This window comes from Schistocerca piceifrons, chromosome 2, assembly GCF_021461385.2.
Source record: "Schistocerca piceifrons isolate TAMUIC-IGC-003096 chromosome 2, iqSchPice1.1, whole genome shotgun sequence".
Taxonomy (NCBI): domain Eukaryota; kingdom Metazoa; phylum Arthropoda; class Insecta; order Orthoptera; family Acrididae; genus Schistocerca; species Schistocerca piceifrons.
In genome coordinates this window covers 4,911,772-4,926,995 of record NC_060139.1, presented here as the reverse complement: position 1 = coordinate 4,926,995, position 15,224 = coordinate 4,911,772, and the positions used below count along the sequence as shown (strand labels likewise).

Genomic DNA, 15,224 nt, shown 5'->3' with positions numbered 1-15,224 from the left:
ATAAAAGGAAATGACAGTGAACGTTGTTAATTTTCTGTTTAAAACCAAAGTATTGATACAGAGGTAGCATTCTTTTCTCCACATTTAATTCATCCATGAAACTGTCACTGTTTTCTTCGTAAAACAATATGTGGTGCCTGTTTCTTGGCATATCACTTAATGTAAGGCTGTGATGCACAGTCACATTCAAAACTGTTGTGCAGCACAGCATATTAGTTCCAAAAGAATTGCTGCTGACCTAAACAATCGACTTACCATTCATTCCCTCTAACAATATCCTTGTGGCGTCCCCTTCAGGGAATTTTATGTAGAAGAACCTGTTGTCAGCTTCCTTTAATTCCTCAGGAGAACGGGGCTGTAAATTGAAATCTATATATAAAACCAATCTCCTTGATGCCAAAATTAAGTACACAGCACATGAACTACAAATAACCTGCAAAATTAAATAGTAATATTATTCATTTCAGTAACTTGCCATTTATATTCACAATTTCACAATATTATTTTCCCTGCTTACAAGCACAAAAACATAATCATATGTACATGAGATTAAATGTGCTGTGGCTTCCAGCAACATCAGCCATTCCCTCTCGCTGTGCGTTGTTGTTCCTTTCACTTTATGATTACTGTGTCGTTCATATCTGACTTTTGGATACTTTTCTTTTTCTTTATTGTAAATTCATTTCCATGCCCCATATGAGCAGGGGAGGGCTGGCAACGGCACAGTCCACTGCTCTTCAGCCAATTGGCTTTACAAAGACAGAGAAAGGGGATTACATAAAAAGGATGGATAAAAAGGGGGGCATAAAAAACACAGTAAATGGAGATCATAGGAGTTAAAATATACACTAAGGTGAGGACGTGCACTGGGGGACAGTTAAAAAGTTGACATAAAGTTGAAAGAACAGAGCTGGCAAATCAAAGTGCATTTAAAAAAAGAAACACTGGAGGCAAACACAAGTTAAAAGTTGGGCACAGGATAAAAATCACACAGAGCACGAAAAACCATTGGAAACGACGGAGCACACGTGAAGAATAAAAAACCGCTGGTAGGGACCTGCCGAGGGGCTGGAGGCTGGAGAGGAGGGAAAATGAGAGGAGGAAGGTGCGATGTGGGGGGTGGGGACCGGGAGGGGGGGAGGAAGAGGAAAAAAGGGGGCAAAAAGGGGGCAAAATGGGGGCAGGAGACACACCAAGGGGCAGGAGAAGAGCAGGGCAGGAGATGAAGAGGAAACACAAGGCAGGAGGGAGTGCAGAGACACTGAAGGGGAGCACGGGAGAGGGAGGGGGAGTAGGAGGGGGAAGGGAGGGGGAGGAGAGGGAGCCCTGAGGAGGAGGCAGGAGGAAGGTGGGGTTAGAATTGGTAGGAGGGGTAGACATCAGTGCGAAGTTCATCATCTGGAAAGGGTAGAAGCTGGAATTTGTGTTGGGAAAGGAGGTGGAGGGTGTGGAGATGGAGAGAGGGTGGGACACAACGGTAAAGGAGCGGCAATGGGAAGGGGGTGGAGAGGAAGGGAGACACCATGGGGTGGGGAAGATCGAGTCGGCGGGCAATATACAGGGTGTGGACGTGTTCAAGGAAAAGGAGAAGGTGGGGGAAAGGGATGAGGTCGTAGAGGATGCACGTGTGGGCCGTAAGGCGGATACAAAAGGCGAGGCAGAGTGCATGGCACTCGAGGATTTGGAGGGCGTTATAGAACCTGGGAGGAGCGCAAATCCAAGCAACACTGGCATAACAAAAGATGGGGCAGATCAAGGATTTGTAGGTGTGAAGGATGGTGGAAGGATGCAGTCCACATGTCCCACCGGACAGGAGTTTCAGGAGGCGGAGTCTGTTGTGTTGGATTGTAAGGAAATGGGGAGTCCAGGTGAGGTGGCAGGCAGGGGTGAGGCCAAGGTATTTGAGGGTAGGAGCGAGCTGGATAGGACGGCCATAAATGTTGGGGTAGAAATCATGATTCGGACACATGCAATCATAGATATACAGCTCTTCTTTGTATGCCCAATTAACGAGTCTGGAATATCAAAGCCGTCTTTTCCGCACTTTCAAGAATTAATACATGTAAAGGAACTGTATTCTACAATTTACCAGAAGAGTTATTACAAGTGATGTTTTCAAATCATTCATAATACAAGGATGTCACAATTTATCAGACCTGTTCTAATGACTTCCCCCAGCTCAAACGCTAGATTGTAACCATCTTCTCAGGGCAGTTAAAAAGTGAATTATATTTTAGATACCAAGAGGCGAAGTATAGGAAGTTTCTGCAGCATTCTGAAAATATATGAACTCTTCGAATAAATTTAATGAGGTAGGAGAACTGTCTTGTAATCATTAACTACAACCAGTTTTAACAAAAATTATTTTAAGTTATCTAAGTGTAGTTTTACTTCAAAATATAAGCTATTGCAGTTAGATACTCTAACTTTTTCCTTTTTTATTGGTCTTTTCGCAAGCATGAGGAAATAACACCAAAGACCCTCATCTTCTGACTGCAGAAAAGTCAGACTGTTTAAGTCAAGCTGTCTTGTCCTGTTAGATGCTTGCATTCGCCACACACCTAAACCACAGAAGACAAATAAATCCCACATGTGCTCAGATTGCTGTCAAACGTATCCTCCTCGAATACAATAAAATATAACTAGTTCTGTTTCGTAGCAGCTTTTCTCCTGATATGTAAACCCTCTGCATCTGAACCATAACGATGTTATTATCACAAATCATTACTGCTGAACCTGAAAGTTGGTCGCTCCGTTTTGTTATTCTTGAATGGGACGTTTTATTAGGATACCAGGCAGTTACTACAGTGAAGCATCGAACTCTAATCTCCTCTTACTACACATGATGAGAAATAAAATAGTTGCTTCTGTCATGGTTCACATTTATTTACAGTGGACTGGTTATTCTGCGCCATGCAGCATTCATTATTTGTCTCGAACTCAGTTCTGAATTCAAAACGTTTGTAAGATCTGCGAATTGAATTGTTTAATTAACACTATTTTCATACACCTGTGGCTACCACTATAAACTTTTATTTCTCACGCTGAACATGTTTTGTACTGAAGTCCATTTTCAATAGTATTCGTGTTGAAATAAAATGACCATGTATTACGAAGACAAGTGAATTTAAAAGTCTCGTAGTAAGGAGAGGACATGGAAAAGGTGCCAGCTGTGAATATAATAAGACAAAGCATGAACAAGAACATGAAACGGCATACGATGTTTAAGTCGAGCGAATAACTCCCGTTTTTATCACTGGAGGGCAGCACCGAACCACAAACTGAAGCAACGAATTCAAATTTCTTACAGTAGCTGGATCGAGAACATACAGGAATTCCTGTTACAGACTTCTAGGACTTATAGACGAGAGAGTGTACATAATATGTTGAATAGAAATCCATGTCCGGAGACGTACCGTTTCCGTGCTACAGACATTTGAAAACATGTTTGCTAGGTAGGTATACAACACGTTAGTCGTGGTGGGGAATGGTTACGTCGGATCGGCTGACACAGCTCGCACTGGATACGGTGGCCGAAGCGCAGTGACTTGTTTTCGTCCAAAGCGCTGGGAAAGGGAAGACGACAAGCGTTTTCCACCTTTCGGCCGGTCGGCGCTGACAGAATCGAGGCGCGCACGCTGCAATCTTTCTCAAACGATTTTACAGAGACTATTCGGTAAAAAAATCATTTTTGCTTTGCTTGTAGCTTTAGATGTCAGGTTCATGATGATGTTCTCATCATTTCGTTAATGCTCATAGTTATTGTGAAATTTATGTGAAAGTAAGACACTGCGCGAAGTTCGGAAAAGTGTGCGGTGAAAAATTGAGGTCGCTGCTGTGATTTTGTGTTTGGTGCATATTACATAATATGTTGATGCATATGAAATGTAATTAACATATTGAAGTTTTCTTTAGACTTGGTAGAGGTATCTATCAGTCACCAATCACAAGAAAATTGATCTGAAGTAGCAGACTCATTGACAATCGAGCGATAAGGCCAGAGTGAAGTATCCAGAACATTCCTCTGGCAAATGATAGTACGCAAAGAGGAGAATATTGTACCATATCGTTCTTATGTCAAAGTTCATTATCTACCACATTATTCTAATAGCTACAGACTTTTTCGGTAGAAGAATGTAATTTTTAAAGGACATCGACAGCTGACGATACGAGAACTGTTATGGGTTTTGGAACATATGTGAAGACATTACACGTTTGTTTATTTTTAATTTTAATTTTTATTTTTTTTTAATTTTATTATATTATTATTATTATTATTATTTTACTGAGGATGTGCTTTTCCATAAGCTACTGACTTTACGCTTCCTCAGTTCCTCACTTAATAAACCACTGTTTTAGAATTCTTTCGCAGTCTCGTCTGCACAACAAAATGGTTCAAATGGCTCTGAGCACTATGGGACTTAACTTCTAAGGTCATCAGTCCCCTAGAACTTAGAACTACTTAAACCTAACTAACCTAAGGACATCTCACACATCCATGCCCGAGGCAGGATTCGAACCTGCGACCGTAGCGGTCTCGCGGCTCCAGACTGTAGCGCCTAGAACCGCTCGTCCACCGTCTGCACAACATGTTAGTGAGGTGAGCCTGTAAACTCCCCTGTGTTTTGGCAAAAGAAGCAAATTTTGACATGGCAACCAAAGAAATATGCAGATTTTAATCAAAATTCGCCACTCATGGCGATTCTCTGACAGTGGTTAACAAGCCAGGCGAAAATAAATCGCTGCGTTTTCGGTGGAATTCTTTTTAGATACTAACGAAAGCAGAGGTCACAGTAGATCTTTTTGGATGATCACCGTGCACGTGTGGGCGTGGAGGGGCCCCACATAATATTTACAAAAGAATTGAGCGTAGGGTTCATTTTAGAACGGCGCTTTCCCCTCCAGCGTTCCAGCTCTGAGCGACCCCCACCATCGCCCTCTCCCCACGCTTCCCCAACCGACTGCACATCTAGCGGCCACAGCATTTTGCGCGCACTATATCGTTTGATGTGAATCCTATCTCTTTGGCCTGGTTCGAGCCTCATTCACGTATCTGTGAGTGTAAGAGCAACGTGGTTGAGTACGCGTTTGCAGAATACACCGACATGATCCTCCTGTATGGCGGAGCTCACGGTCTTGGAAGAGCTACTCGTTGCCTTTATCACGATGGTTCTCCACAACATTCGACTCCGTTGTAGTACATCCTTTTCGCCACAATTACGTAACAGCTTCGAACAGGGTCCCTCCTTCGTGAGCAGCCGCGACTGTGGTGTTCCAAGGAGACACCACTCACCGGAACTGGAAGACGCCGTACTGCATCACGTCGAAGACAACCCGTCAACGAGTATACGAGCAATTTCTTTGGCTATTAATTAGTAGAAGTGTAAAGTAAGTGACGTACTGGGTCACGCCTAATCAGTTACTTGTAAAACTGGTTGCCTTACCAACATATTTTCAAATGGCCGCTATCGACAGGGGGTCTCAAGTTGATTCCGTATTTCTAGATTTCCGGAAAGCTTTTGACACCGTTCCTCACAAGCGACTTCTAATCAAGCTGCGAGCCTATGGGGTATCGTCTCAGTTGTGTGACTGGATTCGTGATTTCCCGTCAGGAAGGTCGCAGTTCTTAGTAATAGACGGCAAATCGTCGAATAAAACTGAAGTGATATCAGGTGTTCCCCGGGGAAGCGTCCTGGGACCTCTGCTGTTCCTGATCTATATAAATGACCTGGGTGACAATCTGAGCAGTTCTCTTAGGTTGTTCGCAGATGATGCTGTAATTTAGCGTCTAGTAAGGTCATCCGAAGACCAGTATCAGTTGCAAAGCGATCTAGAAAAGATTGCCGTATGGTGTGGCAGGTGGCAGCTGACGCTAATTAACGAAAAGTGTGAGGTGATCCACATGAGTTCCAAAAGAAATCCGTTGGAATTCGATTACTCGATAAATAGTACAATTCTCAAGGCTGTCAATTCAACTAAGTACCTGGATGTAAAAATTACGAACAACTTCAGTTGGAAAGACCACACAGACAATATTGCGGCGAAGGCGAGCCAAAGGTTGTGTTTCATTGGCAGGACACTTAGAAGATGCAACAAGTCCACTAAAGAGACAGCTTACACTACACTCGATCATCCTCTGTTAGAATATTGCTGCGCGGTGTGGGATCCTTACCAGGTGGGATTGACGGAGGACATCGAAAGGGTGCAAAAAAGGGCAGCTCGTTTTGTATTATCACGTAATAGGGGAGAGAGTGTGGCAGATATGATATGCGAATTGGTATGGAAGTCATTAAAGCAAAGACGTTTTTCGTCGCGGCGAGATCTATTTACGAAATTTCAGTCACCAACTTTCTCTTCCGAATGCGACAATATTTTGTTGAACCCAACCTACATAGGTAGGAATGATCATCAAAATAAAATAAGAGAAATCAGAGCTCGAACAGATAGGTTTAGGTGTTCGTTTTTCCTGCGCGCTGTTCGGGAGTGGAATGGTAGAGAGATAGTATGATTGTGGTTCGATGAACCCTCTGCCAAGCACTTAAATGTGAATTGCAGAGTAATCATGTAGATGTAGATTTAGATGGCTGTGGCACAGAAACGGTACGTTCCCGGACATGAATTCTAACTCAAAATATTATCTATTTACTCCCCTCTGCAACCCCTAGAAGTTTATAACATGGATTTCCGAACACGTTGTGTATTTATACTCTATGGCTAACACACAACACACAGGTTACAGTGCTCCTTGCTGCGACCATTGTTAACTCGGCCGCTATTTCCACAGTGGTCGGAACATTAAGAGCAGTCCAACGAGTTAAAATAAAGCTCGCCAATTCCTGGTTTTGATTAAGTCCACAGACACCAATAGATCCTGATAATTTCTGTTTTTACACATTGAAAGATATTAGTATATCCTTGTGGAATTTCGTGAGCAAGTTACCACCCTCAGGGTAACGCCTTAAGTTTGCCTGATTTGAGGAAGCTCCAACTCTTGCAAAATGTGGTCCCCACAGCAGTGCTCGATGTTTCTTCTGCTTTTTTCATTGGCTCTGTCTACAGCTTTGACGGCAACATTTTTTGGAATCATTTGCAGAGCTATCCAGTTATTTTAAATTGACACAACTGACGTTGGGACACATATGGTTGTGCATCTTGAGGTAATTAAAAGCGACTCGCACGATTTTCATCGAATGTCGAGCTTCCACTTTGTATTAATCTAAAGCAAGACTTGTTCGACCACGATGAAGTCAGCATCTATAAGACTGCTTGACCACTTCTCGAATACATCATCCATGATTTATGGAAAGTGACAATGAATCCAACTTTGCTTTGTTTGAAATACTCAGTGGCACTTTATGATGTTGATAAATGCATGGAGTAATGTCGGAAGATGTTGTTCTGTGGATGAAAAGTCAGTGAAGAGAGAAGGTATATCTTCCAATGCCCTTTTGTGGCACTTTGCTCGAGAAGGAGTGCTATGACCGATCAATGATTCACAGTGTCTTGTGCATAATTTTCCGTCGTCATTGACAAACATATTGTTATCTCTCAGAAACTTACGGATCTTACTGTTATCTGTACGCCATAACAAAAGATTTGGAAACATTCGGCAATAGCAAACGCAACAAGATTGGGTGGGGAAGTGTCAGTGCCTGCAAAGAACTTTCTCGCCACTATTTCAGGTAATTCCGCTCTCCTGTACGATATTTTCCGTTCTCGGTCTTTCTCACACGCTTCGTAGTCGGCCATATTTGGGCACCTCAGGTGATGCTTGAGACATTCTACAGTCAGCTGCGAGGCGCTAACAGATCCATCTCCCAACCCCCCTCCCTTCTCCTACCCCTCTCCTTACTAACAGCCCTAACTGTCAGTTGGTTTCTCGGGGTATCTCCTGACGTTGTTTACTTTGGCCTCTCAATTTTTGAGTGCCGTCTTTACTTCAGATTAATCGTTTTGCATACTGTTTTACTGCCACTACAGCTCGGGAAATTTTATTTCCGGAACAAGAGCAAACAGCTCTAGGAGAAACACTATCGTATATAGCTGCGACAATATGCAGGCGTTACCACAGAGACGTTTAAAAAATCACTCTCCTGCTGTCTATTGTCCTCGAAATGTTCTGAATTTAGTAACTGATTCGAAGGAAGCCACTTTGACAGTTACATACCACATCATTGCAAATTTTTATGCCTGAAACAGCTGGGCCACGAAGAGATGAACTTTCTGACACCTCATTTGCCTTCCTAGTTTCTTCTGGTCTCGAAACGCCCCAATTTTTGTACTTGATTCGAAGGAAGGCTTTTTGGCAGTTAAATAGCACACAAATTGTAAGTAGGCTGTTTAAGTTTTTATGTTGGTAACGCCATGTAGCGCTCTATATGAAAATCACTGACTGTACTGTGTGCAGTCTGTGGCTGGTTTGCATTGTTAGAATTTGCTGTTGTAGTGTTGGGCAGCTGGATGTTAACAGCGCGTAGCGTTGTGCAGTTGGAGGTGAGCCACCAGCAGTGGTGGATGTGGGGAGAGAGATGGCGGAGTCTTGCGAGCGGATGATCTGGACGTGTGTCCATCAGAGACAGTAAATTTGTAAGACTGGATGTCATGAACTGAGATATATATTGAACTTTGAACACTATTAAGGTAAATACATTGTTTGTTCTCTATCAAAATCTTTCATTTGCTAACTATGCCTATCAGTACTTAGTGCCTTCAGTAGTTTGAATCTTTTATTTAGCTGGCAGTAGTGGCGCTCGCTGTATTGCAGTAGTTCGAGTCACGAAGATTTTTGTGAGGTAAGTGATTCGTGAAAGGTATAGGTTATTGTTAGTTGGTTGGTTGGTTGTTGGTTGTTTTGGGGAAGGAGACCAGACAGCGTGGTCATCGGTCTCATCGGATTAGGGAAGGACGGGGAAGAAAGTCGGCCGTGCCCTCTCAGAGGAACCATCCCGGCATTTGAAGACGTGGGATTGAACCGTCGTCCTCCCGAATGCGAGTCCAGTATCTAACCACTGCGCCACCTCGCTCGGTGGTTAATGTTAGTCAGGGCCATTCTCTTGTAGGGATTACTGAAAGTCAGATTGCGTTGCGCTAAAAATATTGTGTGTCAGTTTAGTGTTGATCAGAATAAGTAAAGAGAGAAATGTCTGAGTACGTTCAGTTCTGCTGAGCTGTTTGAAAATCAAATAACGTAGAGGTTTACCAGCACAGTAATTCATTAATTTTTCTAAGGGGACGTTTCAAAATGCAACTTTTTATGTGCAAAATGGCTGGGTCTTGAAGAGGTGTCCTTTTCGACACTACATTTATATGCACTGGTGTCCACCATTAAAGCAAAAAAGGTAATTTTGCAAAGTTGCGTTTATTTTGCCTCAAAACACTATAAACAGATGATAGTAAAGTAGAAACAATGTAAAGAACACAGAATGTAAACAACTGCAACATGCATAACGCTAGACAAAAATGTTCTTCGTTTCTGCCAACTCAATGGATTTGCACACAGGTTTCGGCAACTGGTGAATGTGCTTAGTATGAGGTGTGACCACCTCTGGCAGCAATATAGGCCTGACAGCGAGGAGGCTTGCTGTGAATGATGTCATCAGTCTCGTGTTGAGCCAATAACACCCATTCTTCCTGCAGAGCTACTCGCAGTCTTAAAGAGTGATTGGTGGATGCTGACGTGACGCAAGCCATCTCCCCAGTGCATCCCAGTCACGCTCTATGGGATTCGTGAGGCCAAGCAGGCTACGCCATGCGCGCAATATCTTCCATTTCCAAGAAAACATCAACCACCTATGCTCTACGAGGTCGAGCATTACCATCCGTCAATACGAAGTTTGGGCCCATAGCACCTCGCAACCACTGCAAATGAGGTCCCAAGATCTCGTCACAATGTCTGACCGCAGTTAAACCTTGTCGGGAGTTAGCCAAGATGGCCACCGAGTAAGTGACGCCAGAAACCATTTCCAGAAAGTTAAGTGATTTAGACAGGAATATAATTTAGTTTAACGCCGACAACAAATTAAATACGTGCATTAGTGTATCGTTTAGTCTTGCCGTTAAAGGTTTGGCTTTTCTTTGCGTATTTTTCCAGAAAACACGAAAAGATCGTAACTTCGCGAAGTCGCGCTTAGGCTTAAATTTTGTAAACGTGTTTGTTTCTTGTTTCACGGTAATTTAACTAGTTTCTCGGTAACAAATAAGTAAACTACCGTAAAATAGCGTATAACTTCATTGTTTTAATACAGATTTCAGAAAAACAGCGTAACTTTATATCAGAAACTTGCCTATATACATTTGTTTATAGGCCTAATTCTCGTAACGTTTTTGGAGAATCAAAGTTAAAGTATCTCGTTTAATTGTCCTTTTTTTTCATTTCATCGAGTGAAATATATAATAAATAGCGTATACCTTCGTTGTTTTAATACAGATCTCAGAAAAACAGCGGAATTTTAAATCAGAAACTTGCTTATATACATTTGTGAATAGGCTTAATTCTTGTAACGTCTTTTTTGATTTTCGGTAATTTAATTGATTTATGCTAGCTAAAGTATTATTTTTGCCATGAGTGAGAAGTGCCTGACTTGCCGTAGAATTGTTAGTTCCGGGGTTTGGTGTGATGGATGTAGTAGTTTTTTTCACTGTGGGGACTGCAGTGGCGTGGGTGTTGGGAAAGTGGATCAGGCTCATCAGTGGTTATGTAGGATTTGCAGCAGAGATAGGAAGATAGTGGAACAGGAGGGGAAAATTGCTGCCCTTCAGGCTGAGCTAGATCAGGCTAGGGAAGATCTGGACAGGTTAAGGAGGGAGAAGGGCAAAGAGAGGTGGGAAGTGGCAACAGGTAGCAGAAGGAACAGGCCTAGAACTAAGTCTGACAGTTTTGTGGTGAATGTCAAAAATAAGTTTGACCTGTTGCTTCAGTTAGAAACTGATGAGCCTCAAGCAGAGGTAGGTGTAGACAGGACACAACAAACTTTCAATAGGAAATTGAAAAAGAATATAGGAAAGTCATCGAAAAGGAAGAAAATTTTGTTGTTAGGCAGTTCTCATGCCAGAGGTGAAGGCCAACTTCTGCAAGAGTAATTAGGACCAGAATACCAGGTCACAAATTTTACACCGTGGTTATTGTGGAAGGGCCAGGGAACAGCATCGACAGAGATCCTGGGTACAGTATAGAGTGTGACCTGGTAAAGATTGCGTCGGCATTGAGACACACCAATGTTGAATCTGTATCTGTCCTGAGACGCCATGACCGGCCTCATTTGAACTCTTCTGTTGGGAGAGTTAATTTGGAGTTGGAACGACTGCTTGGGTCGGGTGCGGGGGCTCATATTGGTGTGGTTCCTGTTGATTATCTCAGTAGGTGGGACTATACCAGGCACGGCCTACATCTCAACAGGAAAGGGAAGGGGAAACTGGCTGGGGTAATAGCAGGAAATTTAAGGGGGGGAGGCACTGCCATGAATGGTAAAATACCAGTGGTTACAGGTGTTGGAGCAGCACCTTTTTTAGGATAGGTAAGACAGAAAGATGTCAAGTTCTACGAGAGGTCATGATTGAAACAAATCTTCAGTTTAGGAAAGAAATTAAACAGCACAATTCTAGCACATTGGATCACCAATCACAGCTATCAATTATAAATTTTCACCAATCACCAGAAATTTTATCTCCACCAAGTTGTATCTCAGTCCTAGGTAATTACATTGATGAATTAAAGTCACCTAACCCAGTTGACATAATCTGCCTCTCTGAACACCATGTGACCACTGGTATAGGAACTAGGCCTAAGCACAATGAGAAACTCAGACAGGAGAGTACTGCAAATGTTAGAATAAGGAAAGGTTCTCATAAAAGTATAATTAAAAATAATGTAAGTATATTTCATCAAAATATTGGGAGTTTAAAGAATAAAGTAGATGAGCTTCTGGTTTGTTTAGAAGATTTAGAAGCTGAGAATGAAATAGATATACTATGCCTGTCTGAGCATCACATTGTTACTGATATGGATAAGGTAAATGTAAGTGGATATAAGCTCTCTGCACATGTAATGAGAGAAAATATGGAGAAAGGAGGAGTTGCCATATATGTCAAAAGTTATCATTGTGCAAAAAGTGTAGAAACAAAAAAGTTTTGTGTAGAGAAACATATAGAAGCATGTGCCTGTGAACTTAAATTAAATAAAGGCACATTTATAATTGTAACTGTATATAGGTCCCCATCAGGAAATTTTCATCTATTTCTGAAAAATTTGGACTCCTTGTTGTGCTATCTGTCAGACAGGGGGAAGCAAATTATTATTTGTGGGGACTTCAATGTAGATTCTCTGAAAGAGGGTAATAGGAAAAATGACCTTGAAGTATTACTCGGTTCTTTCAATTTGACACGCGTTATTGATTTTCCTACTCGGGTGGTAAAGGATAGCAGCTCACTGATAGATAACTTCTTTATAGACCAAGGTAAGTTTAACCAGATAAATGCTCAGCCTGTTGAGAATGGTCTTTCTGATCATGGTGCACAGCTAGTTACAATATATGACATAGCTCCATTCAGCAGTACTAAACAGTCCTCCAAAGTAGTACGTTCAGTCAACGATTTAACAATTGCAAATTTCAGGGAAAGCCTACAGCAGTTAGACTGGGATGAGGTGTACCATGAACCTGATGCCAATTTAAAATATAATTTATTTCATGACATTTTTGTAAATGCATTTGAAAACTGCTTCCCCAAGAAAATAGTTAAATATACTCGTAAGAAACCTTGTAACAAACCATGGCTTACTAAGGGTATAAAAATATCTTGTAACCGGAAAAGGGAAATATATCTGACAGCAAGAAAGAGTAGTGACCCAGAAACTATCAAAAATTATAAAAACTACTGTGTTATATCAAGAAAAGTTATTAAAAAATCTAGGAGTATGTTTATCATGTATGAAATCAGCAACTCTGATAATAAAATTAAAACAATTTGAAATATTATTAAAAGAGAAACAGGTCAACCAAGAGCACAGGAAGACAGTATTATCATCAAATTGAATGAAAACCTTACAAACAAAAAGTCAGAAGTTGAAAATATTTTTAATAATCATTTTCTAAATGTTGTGGATATAGTAGGATCCAGGTGTTCATTAGAAGATGCTAGGCTGTTAATGGAAGAGGCCATACCTATGCAATTTGATACAATTGAAATCTCACCCACTTCTCCCTCTGAAATTAGTAAAATAATAAACTTGCTTAAAAGCAAAAACTCACATGGAATTGATGGCATTTCCAGTAAAATACTAAAAGCTTGTTCTCAACAGATAAGTAAGATTCTCAGCCACCTGTGTAATAGCTCTCTGGAACAGGGCATTTTCCCTGATAGACTGAAATATGCTATTGTTATACCTTTGCATAAAAAGGGGGATAGATCTGATGTCAACAATTACCGTCCAATCTCCCTTCTAACAGCTTTATCCAAAATTTTTGAGAAAGTAATGTATTCAAGAGTAGCTTCACATATCTGTAAAAATGAAGTACTAACAAAATGTCAGTTTGGTTTCCAGAAAGGTTTTTCAACAGAAAATGCCATATATGCTTTCACCAATCAAATTTTGAATGATCTGAATAACCGAACACCACACATTTGGATTTTTTGTGATCTCTCAAAGGCTTTTGCTGGTGTAAATCATGAAATTCTGCTAGACAAGCTCAAGTATTGTGGCATGAATGGGACAGTGCACAAATGGTTTAATTTGTACCTAACTGGAAGAGTGCAGAAAGTTGAAATAAGCAGTTCTCATAATATGCAAAGATCAGCAAATTCCTCAAACTGGGGAACTATCAAGAATGGGGTTCCACAAGGGTCGGTCTTAGGTCCTTTGTTGTTCTCAATATATATTAATGACTTGCCATTCTATATTCATGAAGAGGCAAAGTTAGTTCTCTTTGCTGATGATACAAGTATAGTAATCACACCTGACAAACAAGAATTAACTGATGAAATTGTCAATAATGTCTTTCAGAAAATTACTAAGTGGTTCCTTGTAAACCGACTCTCACTGAATTTTGATAAGACACAGTACATACAGTTCCGTACAGTAAATGGTATGACGCCATTAATAAATATAGACCTTAATCAGAAGCATATAGCTAAGGTAGAATATTCCAAATTTTTAGGTGTGTCCATTGATGAGAAATTAAATTGGAATAAACACATTGATGATCTGCTGAAACGTTTGAGTTCAGCTACTTATGCAATAAGGGACATTGCAAATTTTGGTGATAAACATCTTAGTAAATTAGCTTACTGCGCCTATTTTCACTCATTGCTTTCATATGGCATCATATTTTGGGGGAATTCATCACTGAGGAATAAAGTACTTATTGCACAAAAGCGTGTAATCAGAATAATAGCTGGAGTCCACCCAAGATCACCCTGCAGGCATTTATTTAAGGATCTAGGGATATTCACAGTAGCTTCTCAGTATATATACTCTCTTATGAAATTTGTTATTAACAACCAAACCCAATTCAAAAGTAATAGCAGTGTGCATAACTACAATACTAGGAGAAAGGATGATCTTCACTATTCAAGATTAAATCTAACTTTGGTACAGAAAGGGGTGAATTATACTGGCACTAAAGTCTTTGGTCACTTACCAAATAGTATCAAAAGTCTGACAGATAACCAACAAGTATTTAAGAAGAAATTAAAAGAATTTCTGAATGACAACTCCTTCTACTCCATAGAGGAATTTTTAGATATAAATTAAGAAAAAAATAAAAAAAATATTTAAAAAATAAAAAAAATAAAATAAAAAATAAAGAAAAACAAAAAACACAAAAAATAAAGTTGATATATATTAACTTAAGTATGTTGTTAAATTACCCTAATTATGTCATGTATTAGAAAATTCGACTCGTTCCACATCATTACGAAATATCGTATTCATGATCCATGGAACTAGTATTAATCTAATCTAATCTAATCTGTCGATCCACCCGTACAATTCCATGAAGAAGGGTTCGAATGGGCAAAATAATCCCTGCCCATACCACTGGGGATCCTCCCCGATATTGGTCTCTTTCCCAATGTTTGGATCCTGAAATCGTGTTCCATGTTCCCTCCTGATGCTAATCCACTGAGAATCACTCTCCAGACTAAATCGGGTTTCGTCTGTGAAAACAACACTGACCCACTGTTCGACCGTCCAGCTGGCATTTCGATCAGTCCAACCTCGACGTTCCTTC

At 40.7% G+C, this 15,224-nt stretch overlaps 1 protein-coding gene across 2 annotated transcripts in view; it reads right to left on the bottom strand.

Moving 5' to 3' along the window:
* LOC124777410 overlaps nucleotides 1-15,224 on the bottom strand; it is a 37,067-nt gene that overhangs the window by 7,468 nt on the left and 14,375 nt on the right. For both annotated transcript variants that reach the window (XM_047252807.1, XM_047252806.1), the window contains exon 3: nucleotides 256-355. In XM_047252807.1, the coding sequence (XP_047108763.1) occupies nucleotides 256-355 (100 nt within the window). The remainder of the gene's footprint in view (nucleotides 1-255; nucleotides 356-15,224) is intronic.